Raw genomic sequence first — 17467 nt, forward strand, 5'->3', positions numbered from 1 at the left:
ACAAAGAACCGAAAGAACCTCTGATCCCAGAGCCTAGCGCACCAGAACTCTGTAAAAAAAGACCAGAGGGAATGAAAGGCAAGCCGAGGTGAAAGGCGAAAGGCGAAAGGCGAAAGGCTGAGCTTCGGACTAACCATTACCCAGCCAACGCCAAAGCCAACGAGATGTGTGCCCGAAACAACAAGACCAAGCAGCGAAAGCAAGAAGAACCAACCAACCCCCCAACCCCCAGCTCACTGGAAAGTTGTGTAAAAAAGTCGTGGCACCAAAAACTAAGCAGCAACAGAAAAACCAGCAAGACCAACTCAGCGCCCCCTACCGAGCTGCAGACTACCGAGCAGTCGTACTAGCAACAGTCGGCCACAACCTAGGCTCCAGCGCACCAGGCACATGAAAAAGGGCCGAGCCAGCCCCAACCAAGAAGGACCGAGAGCAAAGACACGGGATCCACTCCAGAACAATTTTATAAAATAATATAAAATAATTAATCATCTAACTTATTTTTTATAAAAATAAATCAATCAATTAACAATATTTTATACATAACAATTTAATATGAAATAATAATAGTATTAATATATCTATGATGAACAATGATCTAAATAAGGTCATGTTATAATTGAGATTAAATTGAAACTTTGTGTATTTTCTGGTCAGACTATAAGGTCATGTTATAATTGCGATTAAATTGAAAATTGATGTATTTTCTGGTCAAATTATAAGGTCATGTTATAAACCAGAAAATTGACAAATTACATGTATTTTTCGGCAATAACCCCTTATCAAATTATCAATGCCAGATTATTAATTAATTTAAATTTTACCTTTTTTTTCAAATTGTTATTTTATCTTCTTGCTACAACCTACAGGCTACAACAACCGATTGTCTTGCAAATAGAATAGAATAAAATAGATATCGATTTTTAATTCAAAAAAGAAAAAGAAAAAAAAGAATAGATATCGATTATGATTATGATTATAGAATGTTAACGCAGGAGCAGAGGACATTGATATAAAAGCGCCCTAAAGTAATTGTTGTTTACTTCCCCTTTACCAGATGATTGTAAATGTTAAGGAGAAACATAATTGAAGAAACTTGTTCGAGAATCATATATTTCGCCAACAAGCAGTCGTTGAAAGATGGACTCTGCATCCACAGCCCCATGCTCAAATTGGGCGTTCGGGATAATCTGCTGCTCACCAACAACCTGCTGTCTTTATACGTCAAATGCTGCGGTGCCCAGCACGCCCGCCACCTGTTCGACGAAATGCCGCACAGAGATGTTGTTTCCTGGACATCGCTATTATCCGCATATGTAAAAGATGGGAACCACCGCGAAGCCCTCGCCTTCTTCGACTTCATGAAGAGTTCCGGTGAAAACCCAAATGAGTTCACGTTTTCGAATGTACTAACATCATGCCGTGCATTGGGGGATTTCGTTTATGCCACTAGAGTTCATGCATCTCTAATAAAGCATGGTTTTGGATCCAATACAATCTTGTGCACTAGTTTGATCGACTTGTATTCGCAGCGGGGTATGTTACGAGATGCAGTTCAAGTGTTTGATGGCGTGGCAAATGTGGATAGCATTTCTTGGACAGCAATGATTTCTTCATTTGTGCAGGCTGGGAGCTGGCTTCAGGCTGTGAGATGTTTCATTCGTATGATAGACAACGTGGTGCCTCCAAACGAGTACACGTTTGTGAAGCTTTTAGTTGCTTGTAGTTGCCTTGGGATTGATCATGTTAAGCTGATTCACTCACAGTTGATATTATGGGGTGCTCCGCTGAATCTGGTCTTGAAAACGGCTCTTGTTGACGCGTATGCGAAGTGCCAACAGATGGAGGAAGCTTCGAAGGTCTTGAAACAGACATCTGAACAAGATGTTCAGCTGTGGACTACTGTGATTTGTGGCTTTACCCAAAATATGAGCTTCTTGGATGCTGTTACTGCATTTAGACATATGGTGGGGAATAATATTGTTCCCAACGGATACTGTTACGCTGGAATCTTGAATGCTTGCTCTTCGGCTCAATCTCTGCTGCTGGGAAGACAGATACACGCGCAGGTTATCATGGCAGGGTTGGAGAACGACGTTTCTTTGGGGAATGCTCTGTTAGATCTCTATGCAAAGTGTTCCGATGCTGTTGCAGATGTCAAACGTGTGTTCGAGGGGATAGCTTTGCCAAATGTGGTATCTTGGACCACCTTAATTGCTGGTTTGGCTGAACAGGGTCTTCCAAATGAGTGTTGTCTAGCATTTCTCGAGATGCGCCTTGAGGGTCAGCAACCGAATTCCTTCACTCTCTGGAGCGTGCTTCAAGCTTGTGGTGCAACGGGGTCTGCAAATGACACAGGAAAGGTCCATGGATTCATTATCAAGACCAATGCTGATCATGATATAGCTGTTGTGAATGCTCTTGTTGATGCTTATGCAGGGCTGCACATGGCCGCCTGTGCGCTGAGATTAGTGAAGGGGACGAGTAGCAGAAATGTCGCGACATACACTGTACTCGCCTCAAAACTGAATCGGATAGGGCAACATCGACTGACTCTAGAGATCATCAACCACATGCGTGATGATGGTCTACGAATAGATGGGTTTGTCATATCCACTTTCTTATCCGCATCGACCAACTTAGGTGCTGCACGAAGTGGAGAGCAGCTCCACGGCTACGCCATCAGATCTGGATTCGCAGGGTGGATATCAGTTTTAAATGGTTTGATCAACTTGTATGGGAAATGCCGGTGCGTGGCTGAAGCTGAGAGAGCTTTCACTGAGGTATGCCAGCCAAATACCATTTCATGGAACGCGTTGATGCATGGTTTCGCTCTGAGTGGATGTACAGCGTCGGCTCTCTCAACATTGGAAGACATGAGATTAGCAGGAGCCAGGCCTGACTCTGTTACACTGATGATGGTGCTATATATATGCGGTGAGGGTGGTTTGGTAGATTTGGCCTTGGACTACTTCCATTCGCTGAGGCGTTTATACGATATAAAGCCTCGATTAAATCACTACAGCTTGTTGGTTGATCTTCTTGGAAGAGCTGGCCGGTTGGAAGAGGCTGTGGGCATGCTCAACTCCATGCCCTTGAGGCCTAATGCATTGATTTACAAGAGGCTGTTGCATTCCTGCAGATTGCATCGGAACATGCTTCTCGCGGAACAATTGGCGAGGAAAGGCCTTGAGCTCGACCCTTGTGATCTTGAGTTCTATCATCTTCTTGCAACAATATACGATGAAGGCGGGCGGTCTGATTTAGGGGATACGATGCGTAGTCTCGTAAAAGAGGGAGGAGGTATGAGGAAGAATGCTACGAGGCAACGGCCTATGGTTGAAATGAATCTATCAAGCTCATGGCAACAAAAATGTATTGAGTCCAGGATTCCTGGCATGTCTCTGACTCTGAGCAATGAAGAATAATGTATTTCTGGCATATTTAAGGTCAAGTTATTTTTTTGAGTTTAATAAATCAAAACAAGCAAACTTTACTTCACCTTAGAGCAATTCTTCTCAACACCACCAAATTCCTACTCAAAATCAGTGCACAGCCGAGTTGCTTATCTTAGCAAAATACAAAGCTCACATCAATTATGCCACCCATAAATAGGGAGCTTTCGTACACAAGGCAAGAAGTATTCCTATAAGAGTTGCTTATTTGCACCCAGATGTTGTAAAAAAGACAAAACAAACGAGTTTGATGGGAAAGCTCATCTAGTTTATTAACTAAATAAAACGGGAGCTTTTGTCAAGACGATCACAACAATATCAAGGGGAAAAACGAAATGTCGTGAGAGAGCATAAACAAGAGACAAGGGATCTGACAGTGAAAGCAGACAGATCAAACTCCAGCAGTTGAAGTTGCTTGACCTATAACCAACTAGGCACCGAAGCAAACTACTTTGCCGGTGCTTCACCCGATGAAACTGCAGGAGTTTCCTCTTTAGAGCTTGGAAGAACATCCTTCAAAGATCCAGTGTCAATAGCTGCCAGCGTCTTGTAGAACTCCTCGGGGAGGGGACCAGGTCGATGCAAAGGGACATGCTTCGGAACTGGAGCATCATTTTCTACGACTTCACATTCATAATCTTCAGGAACATCCCATGGGTTCCACTCTGCAACAATAATTTTTTTTAACACCATAACTTGCAGAGTTATTAAATCAATCAATATAGAATAAATAAATTGTATGTGAAAGAACTGTTTGTTCATTGCAATTCTAAACTCCCAATCCCCAGTATTTTTCTGTGTGAAATTCAAATCTCACTTTTCTGAAATAAAACTCATTACTTAGACATAATTTGACATATATGGTCAAAGTTGTCTCCAACTCTTAAACACACTAGTTCATACCCACAAAAGAATTTCTCCTAAGAACTTCTCCATCACACTCAAAGTTATCTCCTCAAATTTTTAATACATTATTCTTTACATCAAATCAATCATCCCAAAAACATTCTCCCAGTTCTAGAACTCCAATAACCCCTCCGTACAGAAAATAGAGTGATAAATAATTATCTCTAAGTACAATGATAAAAACAGATATTAGAGTACACAAAAAAAAATAATGAAAAGTGAAAACAAATATCAAGTCTAAGACAACTAAAAAAGGTCGACCTATTCGATAGGGTGGGAGATTTGCAGCAATTTACTTATTGAAATGTGTTTTCACACACAAAATTCCCTTTGTAAGGTCAGAGGACCTTCCAAATACCTAAACTAGCATTGCTGCTTTGTCCATCAGATATACTATGGATTATAGCACCTTACATAGGTAAAAATATTTTCCAAAGTGTTAAGACAACTGAGTGTTTACTCCATTTCTGTGAATTGTTTATATGCAGATTTTATTTATGTATATTCAGATTTCCCTTTGAAATTCCTTGTTTGTAACCATTCATAATTCAGAAGACAAAATGGTGACATAAAACATGCATCTCATCCCATTTGTAGAAGAGGAGGACCGTTGAAATGATGCCTATTTGCTCCGATAGAAAACAGAAATTCCGATGAAAATCTTCTTCTATGCTAGTGTGGGACAATAAGTGTCACCTCTCTAAGAGTCTTACCATCTTTATTTGTGAACAAAAAATGGAAAAAATAAAAAACATTCAATTTTTTTTTGGCTAATTCAGATGAAAATACAGTCTGCAACTTCCCATCTTGTAATACTAAACTTACAACAAGGAACTACATGCTTAATTCTCTGAAATTTAATGAATTTCCAATCATCTCACCCTTTCTTCACCCCTACATTTGTAACAGGAATTTTAGTGGTGAGAACTCCAAGGAGAAAATCTTCATTTGTTGAATTAGGTCTAAAGACAATGCTCGGATGCAAAACATTATGCGCACAGCTTGTTCCTGATACTAAAGGAAAATGGTTCGGATCTAAACCTAATTCTAACCCGAACATGAATGTGAATGAATTAGGTTTTGAACTGATTTCCTTTTCCTTTTCCAGTTCCCCATAGGCATCCATGTCAAGGAGAGTTAAATCGCACGACGCAGCAAACAAATTTTCAGCAGTTCGAAACAATTAAAAATGTAATCACCCCAATCGCAAAGTGTGTAATGTCAATGCCGCATAAATAGAAAGCAGGAAAAGAAAAATCCTCAAATCGATGCAAAAGATAAATGTCTGAATCTCACCAATCATGCGACCAATGAGCGTGAGCTCATCTTGAGCTTCTTCAATCAGCTCCTCCACCTGTCCACATCCGAGCTTGTTCTCGATGGATTCCCAATCCTCCTCCTCCTGACACACCTTGAGTCGGTGGCGCGTGAAGCTCTCGACGGCCTTGCGGTACCCCTCGTCTTCCGGCACCGCTTTGATCTCCTCTAGGGTTTTGGAGTAGAGCCCGATGAGCACCTCACGCGCGTTGGGTACGACGTCGAGGCCGACGATCCCCGTCGTCTCCTTCACTTTCGCCATCATCATCAGCGGCCGCGCAACCCGCCGGAGAAACATTTTTGCGGTGTTTCCTTTTTTTCCCCCCTTGGATTTCGACTACTCGGTTAACTCGATCGACGCTCGCTCAGCTCACTCAGGGAGAAACCATTTACAAGATGAATGTAATCTCCGATAATTGGCGATTGGGCTCGGAATGGGCTTGCTGCATTTGGGAGATTCTTGTTGAAGAATTAGAATGGGCTGGGCTATATGTACTCATAAGAAAAGCCCAATTCTCTTCCCTACACACATATTCGGTTTTTTCTTTTAATTCCCCGTCCCCTCTCTCCTTCTCTTTCTTAGCCCATACTGGGGTTTTATAACAGATGATACAATGGGGGGAGCGATAATTGCAAGAAAAATCCTTAAGTTAATTGGGATAGAGTATACCGTAACAAATCTGATGGTGTGCTCGGGGTTCGAGATTTACAAGTTTTTAATTCAGCTCTTCTATGTAAATGGTTTTGGAGACTCAGTAAGAACCAAAATGCTCTTTAGATGAGGATCCTTAAATCAAGATACGGGATGATGGCTGATGGGGTTACGACTCTTACTAATTGTAAGTTGGAATCTTTTTGATGGAGGGACTTCAAAAATATTTTCAAAGGGTTGGAGGGAAACATCTTCTGCCAAAATATTTCTTTTTTTGTAGGCAAATGGATGAATTGTTTGTTTTGGGAGGATCTATGGATTGAGGGGGAATACTCTTAAAACTAGATTCTAGAATCTCTACGGCTTGTCTTCTCAAAAAGGGATTAAGCTTGGGGAGATGGGTAAGTTTAGAGGGTGAATAGGTGTGGAGTTTTGTGTGGGAAATAGTTTTTAATTTTTCTTAATTTGTGGATTTGTGGTTTGTTCTTTGTAGGATTTATGTGTGTGACTCTATCTTGTGGAAGGGCTCTAGTTATGGAAACTTTTCTACTAAGAAGATGTATTCAAACATCCACAAAGTTGTCTCCCCCACGAATAACACACCGACTGCATTCAAAGACATTTGGATTAAAGGAGTACCCAACAAAGTTTCATCTTTTGCCTGGAAATCTATTCTTGACAGAATCCCAACGAGAGAAAATTTGTTGAAAAGATGAATATTGTTTGAGAATGGTGATTACTACTACCCCTTTTGCTCCTCTTTGTTGGAATCCACCGATCACCTCCTACTATTGTGCTCATTCTCTGTCAAAGTATAGGAGCTTACCTGTCAGTGGATGGACATTTCTCTCATTTATTCCTTATCGCTTTTGGACCACTTCCATGAGAAATGAGAAAATAAGATGAGAAAGCTATTGTGCAACACCGTCTGACAATGTGTTTGTTATAAGATTTGAAAAGCTAGAAACGAGAAAGTGTTTAAAGATAAAAATTTGGATGCTCATAGAGTGGTGGATGGTATTATTATTAATACGTGGAGATGGTTAAAGGCTTTCTTTCCAAACAAGTTTGGCTATTCGACCCATGACTGATTTTTGGATCCTTGTAGTTGTCTTTCGACGTAGATGTTTTTGTTGTCTCTGTTGTTCGGTGTTTGTATTTTAATTCATTTTGTATGGGCTTGAGTACCCCTTGTACTCATCCTCTTTAATTTTATTTGATTTTACATTGCAAAAAAAAAAAAAATGATACTAATGTCATGGCCTACCTTCATCATTTGAAGAAAAAAACATCTTGACTAGAGCCTTAAGACTGACTTAAGTCTACCATTACTCGGCTTGATCAAATTTTTATACTAGATCATATCGGCACACGAGTTCCCACAAATGAAAGGCCACATAAGAGCATCTCCAATGCAGAGTTGCAAAGGAGATGCATCTTCACATATTACCATTGTGGGGTGGTAAAGTAAAGTAGTAAGACAAGGAGAGAGGAGAGAGGGGATGCGGAAATGCATCCCTTGAATTACAATTGAAAAGTGTGTCAACTGTACATTTTTTTTTTTTTTGGCTTTTTAATTTATTAATTTTGCTTTTCATTTCTTTTTTTTTTTTGCAGATTTCTATTTTTTTTTGCTTCTTCCACCACTAACATTTTTTATTTGTAGTATTTCATTTATTTCATTCTTGAAGGCAGATTTCGAAATCAGCCTAAAATCGTTGCATATAAATTAGTTTTATTAATATCATTCTTGTTTTATTAATATGTAATATAAATTTATTTCATTCTAATTTTTTTTTATATTTACTAATTTTATTATCTAATATTTATAAAATAATTTATTTAATTTTATATTAATTAAAAATGAATGTTAAGTTAATTTTTTTGAGAAGGTATTTGCATGTCATGAAATACTAGAACCTTTTTGTCATTAACAAATCATGTATTCGTCATGTGACTCATATCGAGTATAAGAACTCAATTGAGTACACGACCAAGTACTGAAGAACAACCCTAGTTTTTTCAATATATTATTGTTGGGGGTACGTCCAACAACTACGGATAAGGATGTCAGGGTCATCCTGGACGGTGGGCACTAGCAACCTGAAACCACAAATACGTTAGAGCCCTTCTAGGAACACCGGTGGGGGTGTCGATGGAAGGGTCTCCGACGCTCAAGTCAATAATAGTATAAGTAATCGTATTGAAAAGAATCGAAATATAGTAAATAAATGGTTAGATCGGAGCGATCTGGTTGGCGGAGTAGAGAGGTGTTCAACAATCAGCCGGGGTCACCGGGTCATCCCGGATGACCTGGTTGCCGGAATCCCCTGGATTGAGAGTGTGGAGGTGGATTTAGAGCGAGAGATGAGAGAAAATGGAGAGATCGTGCTAGGGCGTGAATGATTGGATGGGTCGAGTGACCTAATTGATTTTCTTATATACTGTGGTGTCTTAACGGCTTAGGTTTTTTCGGGTGTTCCGTGAAACCCTATTTGTTCTGATATTTACGGGATCGTCTCTTTGACCTGCCTTCTCCTCCAAGTCGCTGCCTTTTCTAGGGTTTGGTGCTATAGGGCTTTAATGACTCGGCGTATGGGTCGAATTAATTGGAATTAACTCAATTTTTGGACTGGGCTGATTATTTGGACCGCGAGTATTTATTTAAATGGGCTATACGAATTTTGCCCACTAGAATTATCAAGAAAGAGATTGTTTACGTACCTTAGTAAATTCTTACGAGAATAGTGCACTAAGAGGGAGTATTTGCTTCTATTTTATACAAATTTGAACGGTTTCTTGAGCAAAAACGAAAGATTTTTTCATAGTTTTCTTTTTTCTTTCTTTGCATGAATTTGGAGTATGTTGCTCCAACAACTCTCTTCCAAAAAATTAAGTAAAATGTGGCTTCATTTATGTTACTTTCACTCAATCAAGTATGTATCTAAAAAGTAATTTGTTCCCTACGAAAAATATAGCTTCATTTAGCTATTTTTCGTAGATGAACACTAATGATGATTCATGGGTTGGTGGAGAAAGAGAGAAAGAGAGAGAGAGAGAGAAGAATTGAAACATAGAGAGGGAGAGAGACCCAAGTTACAGAGAGATGTGGACGACTGGACGGCGGCGATGAGTAACGCGGACGGCGGCGATCGGTGGCGTGACTGCTGTTGCTGGCGGCGATGCGGACGACCGCGTTTGGTGGCTGCTGCTTTGCCGCGACTACTGCTGTTGAACGACGACGCGGTTGCTGCTGACGGCGACTGGAGTGGACACTGGCGGTGGGGCGGCTGGCGCGGCGACGCGAAGTGCAAAAAGACGTGAAGATTTCTGCAGTTGAAACCCTTTGTTGCACTGCGTATACGTGAAGTCTAATTCATAAAAAAAATTGATATTCAATTGTTTTATGTACATATAAAGTTTAAATAAAAATAAAATATAAAATATGAAATAAAAGTATTAAAAAGTCAAAGGGAACTCTAGTCTTTTAAATTAACAATGGTTGTCTAACTTATATATTATAAAGTGAGGCTATATAACTTGTGTTTTTATGAAAAATGGTCATATGTGATAATTCCCACTAAGGATTAATTAAGACCACATATACTATCTAAACATCATCTCAACTGAACTCTATAATATCATATCATCTTTTAGAGCTCAAAAGACGACATCTCATAAATACTAGTGTTGTAATAGTGTGATGCACCATGTGTAAATATATAAAATTTACATGTAAGAATAATTAATACACAAATATATAAAGAAAATAAATATAGTATATACTCCCTTCGTCCCACTCTAAATGTCCGATTTGCCATTTTGGGTTGTCCCACTCCAAATGACCCATTCTATTTATAGAAATAAATTAAGGATTTGAACTACAATTAGGAAGCCCTCCATTCACGTAAATTATAGTGTGGTTTGAGGCACTAATTTTAATAAATAGTAGCGAGATATGTATAAAGTAGAAAAAGAGAATGTGTTAGATAATTGTGCTTTTTGCAAATATTAATTGTGAATGAATGCATAATGAAGCAGATAAATCTGTTGTCGATGTGGAAATGGAATTTAGAACATGTAATTATAAAGTTTGAAATGTCAATTTGATTGTCATGTCAGCAATGATTTAAAAGTAAAAATTCATCAAGTGCAAAATAAAAAAGAATATAAATTTAAATATTTATATAATAAATTTTAAAATTATGATACAAAATAAAAAAATAAAAAAAGTTGAAGTATTTGTAGATCAATACCTTTTTTAGTGCCTACAATCTTCGTAGATCGATGTTCAGTCAATCTCGAAATTACTCCTATTTTGACACATTAAGAAAAAAAAAATACTCCTTAATTAATAATTACCGTCTCTCAGCCAGTCAAATTTGATACGCATCTTTAATCTCAGCCGTGAATACATCGGACAGATCTCCAACCGTTGGCTGCCTTCCCACACCCGTATAAATAGTTCCAGACATCTCATCATTATCTCCATAAAATTCCCAAAATTCATAAACGTGAAGCTGGAGTCTTTTGGAGAGATATTTCTTGGAGATTGACGTGTTTGGAATACGCTTAATCGATTACGTCTCTGCAAAATCCAAAATCTGTTACTGAATTTCAAGCTTCACGAACACAAAAATCTCTGAAAAATCTTCTTTGTGTAGTGATTCCTCTATTTCTAGGGTTTCCGTTTTCCATTTTTTTTTTTTAATCTTTTCTGTGGAGGATTCTGAAATCGGTCGCGTAATAGATCTATTTTGATCGAGATTCTTTTTTTCAAGGGGTATTTCGATCGAGATTCTAGTTTCTGGTTTTCTTTTCTTCTTTTAATTCTTCCCCTCTTTTACTTGTAATTTATTGAGAAAAAGTCGCATCGATCGACTGTAATGAACGAACAAGGAGCATTGATGAACCAACAGCAGCAGCAACTGATGAACATGAATCAGAGTCTGTTGAATGCGGGTCAAATGAATCCTCAGGTAACCAAATTCAACCAGTATAAACCCTTCGCCCGTTTTCCAGTAATGTCACAACAAACTGATTCGATTAATTTTCGGCCTCAGATGGCTCCGATGAATCGGAGCTACGGAATGTGGGGGCCTCAGCAGCAGTTTCAAAACCCTAATATGAGCTCGGACGCCATGAAACCTCCGCGTGCAGCCTTCAATAAGTCGTTAGGTCCTCGTCGTAATTGGAATGGCAAAAGGGTAAATAAGCCGATCGATAAACGGAGAATAGAGCAGCAGCAGCAATCTTTAGTTGGTGGAATTGGTGGTGGGAATTTGAATTTTAGGAACTATAACCCTCCGACATTGAATGAACTGCAACATCAGAATCGGGTGAGGGCGAGGAAAACTTTCCCAAAAAAGAAGTTCAACAAGAACATGAGTACGAATATGGGTGGTAATGGTGGTAGGTCTGCCCCATTTGCACCTAGGAACACCACATCCTTTCTGATTAGAGCGAAGAAAAGTGGTGGGATAACATCGGTGGTTTCTCCATTCCCAGTGACCCCGTCTGTGTTGCCGACGCCAATCTTGTCCCCTTCTACTGAAGTTTTGGGGAACATGGCCAAGGAAGAGTGGGGGGTGGATGGTTATGGGTCGATGAAGGGGCTGATAAGGCTGAGATCTCTCGGGCAAGAAGACGAGGAGGAAGATGAGGGCGAGTCAAGTGAGAGCGATGTTGAGGAGCATGTCGAGGTGGAGAGGAGGCTGGACCATGATTTGAGTAGGTTTGAGATGATCTATGATCCAAACAGTGGCAATGCTATGACGCATCACAATGCATTGGAAAATCGGGTGGATGATCAGGATAGTCACATAGCACAACTTGAGGAGGAGAACTTGAATCTCAAGGAGAGGCTGTTCTTGATGGAGGGGGAGTTGGGGGATCTGAGGAGGAGGTTGCTGTTGCTAGAAAGGCGGGGAGGGCGAGTAGATGACACTGGCGAGGAGGAGGTTGTTGAGAATGAGTCTGAAAATGAGAGAGAGAGCTATACACATTCAACAGGGGAGAATGGTGAAGGAGATAGGTCTGAGGTTAGTGGTGGATTTGAAGCAGTAGAAACTAGAGAGAGATGTTGCGTGGAAGGGAGATTACAAATTGAAGATGAAGGGATGAAGATGATTGATAAAGATGATGATAGATATAGTAATGCCAATGATTCAATTGAAGCAGATAAGTCTGCTGCAACAGAAAGTGTTGATGATGAATCCTGCAAACTTGTGGTTGAAACAGAAGAGAAACTTGGTTGTTAGGCTATGCTGGTTTTCTTGTTCTTTCTCTGGCAGAGTGGAGAGAGAGAGAGAGATGTAATTAGGCTTTTCATTAGACAGTGTGACTATGTAGTGAAACTGTTACTGCTTAAGCATTTAGAATATGGTGTTATATGAGTATTTTGTTTTTTATTTATCATAACTACAATGCAGATTTACTTTATTTCTATGGAACAAAGATAATATAAAGACATAGTATATTAGTAGATGAAGAAGTGGAATAACAAGGTGAACAACTTCCCTTTCATGTTCAGGTCTTTGTTGAATAGTGGCTCATGGAGGAAGCACGCAAGACCCTTCGTAGGTCCTAACTTTGAAGTTAATCGCTCATGTGAAAAATACAAATATGTGTGTCTTTGTTTTTGGGAAGAATTAGCTCTTCTCAGTTTTACTTCAAACACTAATTTGTAGCGGCATGCTTGCATTTGGTAGAAATTTCAACATATCCATTCATGCTTGCATTATGTGTCTATATATGTATTTCTACAAATGGGCAAATGCTAATATGTTTGATAAAATGTCTTTTTATATAGGATTAACTACCTGTAAATATACGACGATGAAGCGCAGTCTGTTGGTAAGACGCTTCCCCTCCAACCAATAGGTCGGGGGTTCGAGTCACCCTAGGAGCTAGAGTGTGAGTGGGTTTTTTCCTTTCTTTGGTTGTAACAATTTAAAAAAAAAACTACCTGTAAATATATGAACTAGACACAAATTTTGATTTTTTTGCCACATTTTTTTTTGTCAAAATATATATAAATTTTTATTTTTTTAGAATTTGATCAGAGTCGAAAGTTCGTCGACTAATAACTTGATTCTTTGAATTTCGATGGGCAATCTGAGATATTGTTGAAAAACTCTTGACATTATCTTTCTAATGATACTTGTATTGTCGGATTTTGATAATAAAAAATGGTAAAAAAAAAAAATAGCATGAAAGTTGATGTCATGAAACTCTATATTTTTTTCTTTTTTTCGATCATTTCCCGTGACAAAAAACCAACAATATAAATACTATTAAAAGCTAACGTCAGTATAAGTACCATTAAAAATTAACGTCAAGATTTTCCAACGTTACATTCGGATTGTCCATGGAAATTCAGATAATCAAGGTATTGGACCATTGGTCAACAAACTTTCGAATCACGTCAAATTTCAAAAAATAGAAAATTTATTAAAAATCAAAATTTGGATATAACTCGTGTATTTATAGGCAATTAACCTTTTATATATACATATATTTTTTCTTATTGTGTTAATGGCCTATAAATCCTATAACTATTTTGGTTTTCGCGTTTTGCATCGTTTTCAGAAAATCTGCCTCAGTATATCACAACTAATCCTCCAATCGCGATTTGCATCCGGCGAAGTTTTCCGACAACATAACTTAATCTATGTGGCATTTTATTTGCTGACAAGGTTGATTATCATCTACATGGCAACTACCTGTTATTATTATTATTTTTTTTAATGACGTGTAGTGAAACGACGTCGTTTTGCATTGCACAAAACGACGGTAAAATTTTAGAAGCTCCGCCACCTCCCTTGAAATTCTGGCAGCGGCGCCGCTGCTGAGGGTCGGCGAGGTTGTACTGCCACCCATCAATCTCTTTTCTCAATTTCAAATCCCCTGTTGAGTCTCAACTCACACTGTTAATTTCTCAAATACGCACGACCCACTTCCCTCTTTCTCGCGAGTTCCGCTGCTTGCGCCCGCCTCTTGAATCCGGCGGTCGTCGACTGCTGTCGGCACCACATCCTTGCCCAACCTTGCCCAACAACCTCTCCGAATACCCAGGCTCAACGGCTCAAGGCAAAGGGGCAAGCCCTAATTCTTCCAATTTAGGGGGTTGCCGATGCCACCGTTGTGTCTTCTTCTCCAACGAATGTCGGCGCCACATCCTTGCCCAACGACCTCTCCTAATACCCACGCTCAAGGCAGAGGGGCAAGCCCTAATTCTTCCAATTTAGGGGTCGCCGCCGCCACCGTTGTGGCTTCTTCTCCCTCTCTGTCTCAAGTCGCCTCTCTCTCACAATCAATTGGAGAAGAGGGGAAGGGAACCCGTCGTTGCCTTCCTCTCAAATCCGGCGATGCTTGCTGTTTCTGAGGTCCGTCGGATGCACGCCGACGTCCTCCTCTTCTTTTGAGAAAGCTCCGTTGATGGTGAGGTTCAATCCAACGGAACCCTAGTTATAAGATTAGGGATGTAAATTCTGAAAAGACCAAAAACGACGACGTTTTGATAGTAATAAAATGAAATAAACGTGAGGCAAAACGACGCCGCGTTGCCTATCGGAATTCTATGCCACGTAGATTAGTCCGGCTGCCAAGTCAGCTTCAATTTTGTCGGAAAACTTCGTATGATGCAAATCGCGACAATAGGATTAGTTATAATATATTGAGACAGATTTTCTGAAAACGATGCAAAACGCGAAAACCAAAATAATTATAGGATTTAGCGGCCTTTAGCCCTTTCTTATTTGGCCCAACTTATACCAAGGCATGTATATGTCTCAAATAAATTTGATTTGATTGGATTGAATAATCGTTTCGAATTTTTTATATTTAAAAGAAATGAGACAAGATTATTGGAACAAACCAAAAAGAAAAGTGAAACAAGATTATTGGGACGGGGGAGTATTTTATAAGTAATTAGAATATAAATACATACTCCTACTTTTTTTGATTCAATTAATTATGAGACACGAACTTAAAATCATGATATTTGATTCGAAATTCGAAGTTATTGAATTACATGTAGAACACTTTACACAATGGATATGGAAGGTGAGACAGTATGGACATAACTCTGATAAACCATCTGCGCGCTCAACAAATCCACAATAGCGGAGCCAACCGATTTAAACACAGTAATCTCATCCTCACTCCTCCGCCCAACTATGTCTCGCTTGATCAACTCCACCAATCCCCCCACAATAACCACCCCCCTCTCCAACGCCCCCACCAATTCCCCGGCCTCCACCGCCGCCATCTCATTATCCACGAACACTCGCCCCCTCCTCATCGCCTCGTCATCGCACTCCTTCATCCGCGGTGTGAACGACCCCACCAGATCCAGATGCGCCCCCGCCTTCAGCTCCGCCCCCTTCACCAACGCCACTTCCGAATTCGTCGCGCAGCTTATCACATCGCCCATCCTCACCGCCGCCGTTAAGCACTCATCAGCCTCAAAGCACACCCCTTCGAAACCACTCTCTTCCTTCAATCGATCGACCAGATTTCTCGCCTTTTCAACCGTTCGATTCCACACTATGACCCTCTTTAATTTGGATCGGACGGCCAAATGAGCCTTGATTAAGTGCGGAGCCAGCGATCCGGCGCCAACCATGACGAGAATCTCGGCGTCTTCTCTCGATAGATACGACGACGCGAGAGCGGAGACGCAGGCGGTGCGGTAGAGGGTGAGGGCGGTGGCGTCCATCGATGCGAGTGGCTGGCCGGTGAGGGAATTGAAGAGCACGAAAATTGCGTGGACTCCGGGTAGGTTTAGGGCGGAGTTGCTGGAATTGTGGGTGACGAGCTTGGTGCCGATGTAAGGGAGGAGTGGCGAGGTGGACCAGGACGGCATGAGGAGGAAGGATGAATTGGGGGTGATTTGGTGGGCGTGGCGGAGGGGGGAGTGGATGGCGGCGGAGAGCGGCGGGAGGGTGGATTCGAGGTGGCCGATGAGGGATTTGTGGGTGATGAGGGACTGTAGGGTGGCGGTGGAGATGAAGACGGGTGGTGCTGCGGCTGTGGCGGCTGGGTTGACTTGATCTAGGTTGGTCGCCGCCGCCATGGGAGGAGAAGGGAAGCTTAAGTTGAAATGGTGGATTGCGATTCGATTAGAATTTACAAAGTCTGCCGACCCGATTCTTATTCTAACATAAATCAAGTGTTAGCCAACCAGGGGCTTAGCCCACTGGCCACCAGGTCCTCACTTAAGTGAAGTGACCCGGGTTCGATCCCTCTTGGGAGCGAATTGGAGATTGGAGATATAAGGTGGATTTGGTGAATGGAGAGATAAGGTGGTTCTTGGAGTGGATGGAGAACTAACTACTAACATCTAACATGACTTTGCCCGATCAAAAAAAAAAAAAAAAAAGTGTTAGCCATAATATAGTCGGATGAGATTCAGTGTACCACAAATTGTGTCCCACTCCATGTCCCACAACCCACCAATCCATCAAAATTTTGATCAAATCCACTATAACAGACATTTATTTAACCTAAAACTGAAAAACGGAGTCCACTAAACTTTTGATTTCTCCACATATTTTTCTCTCTTTCTTGGACCCCAACTAAAAGCTCTTCAAATCAAGGAAGGGGGCTTTGGGCTGGGCTCGGCGGCGGCTGCCTTCCGGATGTGCGGTCGTCGGGAATCGACGGGCAGGAGGCCACAATTTGGAGATCTAGGGTATTGGTGGCGAAGGTGGTGGTGGTGCCCTCGTTTTCTCATTCCCAACCACCACCACCACCGGTGCCGATGAGGAATGGATGGTGGAGGTGGCGGTTGAGTGGAGGTGAAAAGGGGAGGCGTTCAGATCTGGAAGGGGTTGATGTCGGAGAGGTGTTCCTCGCCAGAGAAGCAGGTGGCGGCTCCAGATCTGGAAGGGTGGAGGTTGCAGAGCTGTCACCGGAAATCAAGGGAAAGAGGTGGTGGATTCAGGGATCTAGGGTGTGTGCGGCTGTAGTGTTTGATTTGTGCGTGTGTTACAGAGGGAGGATGAGAGGCGAGAGAAGGGAGAAGCAACAAGGTGGTTCTTGGAAAGCCAGCAACGCCGGTGAGGAAGAAGGAGGTGGCGCCTCCCAGCGGGCCATCTGTATAGAGAGAGAGCAGAAAGGGAGCCATCTGTTT

At 41.0% G+C, this 17467-nt stretch overlaps 5 protein-coding genes across 5 annotated transcripts in view; 2 read left to right on the forward strand and 3 right to left on the reverse strand.

The window, feature by feature from the left end:
• The window catches only part of LOC130993427 (protein SGT1 homolog), a 77681-nt gene that overhangs the window by 8215 nt on the left and 51999 nt on the right, over positions 1 to 17467 (reverse strand). The window lies entirely within an intron of this gene.
• LOC130993422 (pentatricopeptide repeat-containing protein At5g52850, chloroplastic) lies at positions 968 to 4121 on the forward strand. The gene has a single exon (XM_057918301.1). It carries the CDS (start codon positions 1068 to 1070, stop codon positions 3426 to 3428), a length of 2361 nt encoding a protein of 786 aa, XP_057774284.1. The 5' UTR covers positions 968 to 1067; the 3' UTR covers positions 3429 to 4121.
• On the reverse strand, positions 3702 to 6243 carry LOC130993432 (probable NADH dehydrogenase [ubiquinone] 1 alpha subcomplex subunit 5, mitochondrial). Its single transcript, XM_057918313.1, has 2 exons — positions 5658 to 6243; positions 3702 to 4120 (listed from the first exon to the last, which is right to left on the reverse strand). Exons 1-2 carry the CDS (start codon positions 5974 to 5976, stop codon positions 3903 to 3905), a joined length of 537 nt encoding a protein of 178 aa, XP_057774296.1. The 5' UTR covers positions 5977 to 6243; the 3' UTR covers positions 3702 to 3902.
• Positions 10817 to 12771, forward strand: LOC130993426 (uncharacterized). Its single transcript, XM_057918307.1, has 2 exons — positions 10817 to 11309; positions 11394 to 12771. The coding sequence occupies exons 1-2, from the start codon at positions 11217 to 11219 to the stop codon at positions 12588 to 12590; spliced, it is 1290 nt and encodes a 429-aa protein (XP_057774290.1). The 5' UTR covers positions 10817 to 11216; the 3' UTR covers positions 12591 to 12771.
• Positions 15320 to 16509, reverse strand: LOC130993428 (protein SAR DEFICIENT 4). Its single transcript, XM_057918309.1, has one exon. It carries the CDS (start codon positions 16406 to 16408, stop codon positions 15377 to 15379), a length of 1032 nt encoding a protein of 343 aa, XP_057774292.1. The 5' UTR covers positions 16409 to 16509; the 3' UTR covers positions 15320 to 15376.

This window comes from Salvia miltiorrhiza, chromosome 7 (genome assembly GCF_028751815.1).
Source record: "Salvia miltiorrhiza cultivar Shanhuang (shh) chromosome 7, IMPLAD_Smil_shh, whole genome shotgun sequence".
Classification (NCBI taxonomy): Eukaryota; Viridiplantae; Streptophyta; class Magnoliopsida; order Lamiales; family Lamiaceae; genus Salvia; species Salvia miltiorrhiza.